At 38.0% G+C, this 6,000-nt stretch overlaps 1 protein-coding gene across 1 annotated transcript in view; it reads left to right on the top strand.

The window, feature by feature from the left end:
* Positions 1-454: 454 nt before the first annotated feature.
* Positions 455-6,000, top strand: part of LOC129916478 (MAU2 chromatid cohesion factor homolog) — a 35,180-nt gene continuing 29,634 nt past the window's right edge. Inside the window, exon 1 of the mRNA XM_055996468.1 lies at positions 455-1,464. Within this exon, the coding sequence (XP_055852443.1) occupies positions 562-1,464 (903 nt within the window). The 5' untranslated portion in view covers positions 455-561. The remainder of the gene's footprint in view (positions 1,465-6,000) is intronic.

Here is a 6,000-nt window from a genome sequence, read left to right as displayed (position 1 = left end):
ATGCGATTGGGCATCTAAAGAAACACCAACAACAGCAGCAGCAACAACAAATAAAATAAAATGAAAAAAATGTATTGTATCTTATATTGTATTTATTGTGAAAATTTCGTTTGCCAAAATAAAATAAAAAATAAAACAGTTTCAGTGAAAAAAAAAAATAAATCTTGTTTTTTTTTTGGTCACGTCATCCCTTTTTTATTCCTCTTTCTGGTAGGTTTTCGCTGCTCCGCCTCGGGTCCGACTTCAGCTCCATTTTCTCGGAATGGAGATTTTCACCACAACAATACATATGCAATCGACTTCGCGGTGATTATAATTTCCATACTAATTTGAGCCGCTTTCGGACCTGTTTCTGAGCCGAAGTCGGAATCAGGTCCGCCTGAGGCGGAGCGGATTCGGACCGAGGTCGGACTTGTTTGCTTGAAGGGTTGTCGATTTTCTTGGTGTAGTTTGTCGATGGGTTTTAAGTTTACCTTTACCGGAGTAGAGTGAAGTTGTTTGGCCGGCTACACTTTTGATTAAACATTAAACCTTTATTTTTGGCGATAAAGTACTTTTTTGATGGCTGCTGGACAGGATGCTTGTTACATCTCACTGCTAGGATTAGCTGAATACTTTCGCACTTCCAATCCACCAAACGTTAAAAAATGCATTCAGTGTCTTCAAGCTTTATTTACCTTTCAACCTCCATCCAAAGTAGAGGCTCGTACTCACTTGCAAATGGGTCAAATCCTTATGGCCTACACCAAAAACATAGATTTGGCCCGTAGTCATTTGGAAAAGGCTTGGAAACTCTCGGAAAATCTCTTGAATTTCGATGATGTCAAATTTGATACAGCAAGTTTATTAGCTCAATTATACTTGCAAATGGAGCTGGGATCACTAGCCAAAGGAATTCTCAGAAAAGCTGTTGAGTTATCACAGAACAATGTCTATTGGCACTGTAAATTGCTATTGCAGCTTTCTCAAATCCACGCTACTGACAAGGAGTACTCTTTAGCATCCGAACTTTTGGCGGTGGGCGCCGAATCTGCGGAAGAAGCAAATGCCATCTACTTAAAAGTTCTCTTCCTCCTCAGTCGAGCGATGATATTAATGATTGAACGAAAGACCAATGACGTGTTAACCTTGCTCAATCAGGCTGGCTCTATTATTGATAACAACATAATGAACCCACACCAAAAAGAGTACCTCAAAGTGTTTTTCTTGGTTTTGCAGGTTTGTTATTATCTTGCGCTAGGCCAAGTGAAAACAGTGAAACCGAGTTTAAAGCAATTACAAATGAGTATTCAAACGATCATGGCTCCCAATTGGCCGACGGATGATGTTATCTTTGGGCAGAATCCACTCGAAATGTTCGTGTGGCTACCAAAAGAGCAACTCTACGTATTAGTGTATCTGGTTACCGTTTCGCATTCAATGATGGCTGGATACATGGACAAAGCGCAAAAATACACAGAAAAGGTAAGTATCGATACTGTTCATTAGGCCAGTTTTTAATACGAAGTAAAAGCTTGGTATTAACGAGTCAAAAGATGATTTTCTAAATTGAATCGTTTATTTTCAAAACATGATAAGTCCACTTTTTTTCAAAATTCGTTTTTTTTTTAACTGAATATCTTCTTGGGGGATACCCACACCTGCCTTCAAAATATGGAGCATCTACTCAGTCTATATTCGATTTTACAGCTAAGCGAACAAAAATTTAATTGTCAAAACATGATAAAAGTCCCGGACTTATCATCTTTTGAAAATAAACAGCAACTTTTTTATGAGTAATTGACTACACATATAGAAGCTGACTACTGACTCAAAATCTTAAGTTGAAAGCGTCTTTCAAGTTAAATAACTACTCGAAACACTATATTCTATTCCCAAATGCAATTTTTTGAAAGACTGAGGCTTTAAAAAAAATTGTATATTCATTTTAAAACTAATTTCACATTCGTTTATTTTCAAAGTATGATAAGTCCAAAACCGTTTTCATTTTTATCTTTTGAACAATCGGTCCAAAAAGTAAATACCAAACGATATTCTGTAGCTAGGTAAAAGTTCTACAAAATATATTTTGTATACATTTTGCTACCCCTTAACAAAAGAAAATGGAACGTTTTTTTTTAAAAGATACATAAAAAGAAAAGACAGGGATGTGTCATAAACTGTGTTGCCAATAGGTATTTTATTAATACTAACGACACCCCCTCTCAACACAGGTTACTCTTCTTCTTGGATATCAAAACCTTGGATGCATTTGCGATGTGATGGTCCAAATAAGCTCTTGGTAAGGACGTCAGCGATCATTTCAGTAGTTGGTATATATTCGACTTCTATTTCACCTCGCTGGAAAACTTTTCTGATGAAATGGTGTCGAATGTCTATGTATTTTGTTCTAGAATGGAATATCGGATTTTTCGCCAGCTTTTGAGCACCCTGGCTGTCGCAATAGATGGTTGTAGGTTTAGAATCTTCACAAAAAAAACCAAAGTCAGTTCGAAGGCCTCGACCCCGACTCACGACAGCCCGATTCAACCCATAGCCCGACTCAAGACAGCCCGACTCATCGCAACTCGACTCAGGTGGAGTTCTTACCAGCCGCATTGGCCAGTTTGAAAACGTATCCGGTATATGACTTGTGGTCGTCGATGTCACCACCCCAATCTGAATCTACGTATCCGATTAGTTGTGATGGTCCATCGGATTTTTGATATACAAGAGTATAGTTTTGGGTTCCTTTAAGGTATCTAAGCACTCGCTTAGCAGCTTGACCCGGATTGGAATTGTATTGGCTGAGTACACTGACAGTATGTGCGATATCTGGGCGTGTGGAAACAGCTAGGTACATGAGTGAGCCAATTAATGAGGAATATGGTTTATTTTCCATTTCAGACTTCTTGGTAAGTCTTTGGTCCCATCTCTTTACTAAGCTTCACGTTTCCATCCAGTAGAGTTGTCATAGCTTTCGATACGCTCATGTCAAAATTGATTAATACATTTTGAATGTATTTGGATTGGTTCATAGTCACAATATTTTTTGCTAAATCTTGATTAAATTCAATGCCAAGACAAAATTCATCTTGAAATCAGACGATATATGATTTTTAAGTTCTTCATAGGCCGTTAAGTTGCTTGTTGCAATGATGGGGTCGTCCACATAGATAACCACGACCATATAAGTTTCTTCAGTCTCAAGTAGGAATATACATTTTTCGGTGTTCATCGGTTTCAGCCCAAGATCTAGAAGTTTTTGCTCGATCTTGACGTACCACCTTCTGCCAGATTGCTTTAACCCATACAAAGCTTTCTTTAGGGAGCAAACAAGATGTTCTTCGCCTGGCTTCATAAATCCCTCAGCTTGTTCCATGAATATTTCTTCTTCGATGTCACCGTTGATGTAGGCCATCTCAACATCTAGTTGAAAAAGTTGAAGATCGAACTCAGCTGCGAGTGCCATTATGATACAAATTGAGCTTTGTCTAGCTACCGGTGCGAAAGTTTCTTGGAAGTCAACCCCAGGCTGTTGGGAACAACCTTTAGCAACAAATCGCGCTTTGTGTCTCTCAACACTACCATCAGAATTAAATTTAGTTCTTAACACACACCTGCATCCAATTACCTTTTTGTTCTTCGGACATTCAACGAGTTTCCAAGCCTCAATGTTTCGAAGGGCATTGAACTCTAACTCCATTGCAGCTCTCCATTCGATGGCGCTTGAACTATCCATGGCTTCTTTTACAGTTGGGTTGATCTGGATGTTGACTATATTTGCTTCTTCTGCGACTTCAGCTTCATTTTAAGTTTACTTTGCAGCATGCTGAATAACTTTCGCGGTCTGCCTCTTCTGCCAGTTCTTTCAATTGTTGGTCTTCCAGGCCCCCTCTTAAAAGGAGTGCCTTCAGGATCATTACTTAAATTTTCATCCTCTCGGCGCAGCCTTTTTGCTGTGTATACGCTACTGTATGCTCCCTTCTGATACCTACTTGCACAATTAACATGGTGAAATCTTGTCCACAAAACTCCAAGCCGTTGTCAGTTCGTAATGTTTTTATTTTAAAGTCGGTTTGGTTTTCGATTAAATTTTTGTAATTTATAAAAGAGTCTTTAACATCTCTTTTTGCTTTCAGAAAATATACATCTACATATCTGGATTTGTTATCAATAAATGTTGCGAAGAAAGAAGCACCGCCAATTGTTTTCGATCTCATTGGCCCACACACGTCGGAATGGACTATCTCGAGTAAATTTGTTGTTTTTGTTAACGACTCTTTGGGAAATGGTTCCGCACTCTGCTTACCTCGTATGCACACTTCGCGTATTGATAAATGCTGAGAAGCCAAATTCGGGATTCCATTAACCATTCTTTCTGAGACAACGTTCTTGAGATCAATTTCGTTGAGATGTCCATAACGCTGATACCATTCTTGCAGTTGATTTGGTTTTTCGCATACAGCTGATGTTGATTCTGTACTGGTTTCGAGAAAGTAAAGATCTCCTTTCCTGGATGCGATTAAACTCAGTTCGTTCTTATTATTTTTGAAAATCACATTGTTTTCATTAAATTGGATCTTGTATCCATTCGAGACTGCTTTGGAAATAGACAAAAGATTTGTCTTTAGTTCTGGAACGTATAGGACGTTATTCAACCGTATGGTTTTTATGTCCTTCCCAAGATTAACGTCTAAAAGAACTTCGCCCTTTCCAAGAACATCAGTAGTCTTGTCAACAGCAAGTGTAACGCTTTGATTTGCAACTTTAGTTAGATTTATGAATTTTGTTTTGTCATTGCACATATGGGATGTCGCCCCAGTATCTATACACCAGTCAACGATAGAATTGAGACTAGCCTGAAGAGCGATGCCACAAGCATCTGAATCTGGAAAACTATTTCTGTAGGCAACAGCTGCAAATGCATCTTCAGCGTTTGACACACTCTGCTTGGAAATTTTGTTTTTGCCCCCATTCTTCAACAATCTGCTGCTTTATGTCCAGCCTTTTTGCAAAAATTGCATTTATACAACTGCTTATTTGTTTGTTGTTCGTTTTTACGTTAGAAAAATTTATTTTGCTTTCCAGACTTCGCATAAAAAGCATCTGCTTCTTGCTTTTGCTGTCTCGCTTCGGTATTTTTTTCTTTTCGTGCATTCGATTCTTCTAGCAGTTTAATTTTCAATGCTTCAGGTGTTGGCAAATCATCTCTTGCCTCTATTGCACATCTGAAGTTTTCGTACGTCTCTGGTATGCTATAAAGCAATAAAATCGTCAGCAAATCTTCAGCAATACTAATGTCCATTTCTGCTAGCTTGTCTATAGCGCCGAAAAAATTGTTTAAACGGTCCATCATGCTCTCACCATCTCGCATTTTTGTGAAAAGCAATTGCTTTAGCAAGGTGGCTTTTCGAGCAGAACCTTTTGAGTGGTAAACTTGCTCTAGTTTCGTCCATACATCATTTGATGTGCAGCAATGCTTGATGTGGCACAACTCATACGGCGACATAGACAAAATAATGTATGCTCTTGCTTTCTGGTCCGCCACCACCCATGCATTTATTTTATTTGCATTGCTTACTACGCCTGCAGCTATTAAGACCTCGGCTGGTTTTTGGTTTGAGCCGTTTACGTAATCCCAATGGTCATTTTTAATCAAAATCGCACACATTTGGAGTTTCCATGTGTCGAAATTATCCTTTTGCAACTTTTCAATGTGAGCAATGGCTCCTGCCATTTTGATGAATTTTTTTTAGATTTACATACGTAGAAGCAAACAACAAACAAATGCGTATCTACTGATCTTAAATCAAACTCACTCTACAAATATATAACTTTAAACCAGCTAAAATTGTTTATATATATATGTACATCTTTTGCAGACTTTTAAAAATTCCAAAAAGAAATAAAAGACTACTCAAAAATGTCCCTAAAAATTAGGTTGTTTTTTTTTTAAATTTTATTTCAAAATACAGGGCCTATGAAAAAAATCCGTTTTAGACCCCTAATTTTTTTTTT

The sequence above is a fragment of the Episyrphus balteatus genome, chromosome 3, assembly GCF_945859705.1.
Source record: "Episyrphus balteatus chromosome 3, idEpiBalt1.1, whole genome shotgun sequence".
NCBI classification, from domain to species: Eukaryota; Metazoa; Arthropoda; class Insecta; order Diptera; family Syrphidae; genus Episyrphus; species Episyrphus balteatus.
Note: the sequence above shows the minus strand (reverse complement) of the source record. Positions and strands in the feature narration are given on the sequence as shown.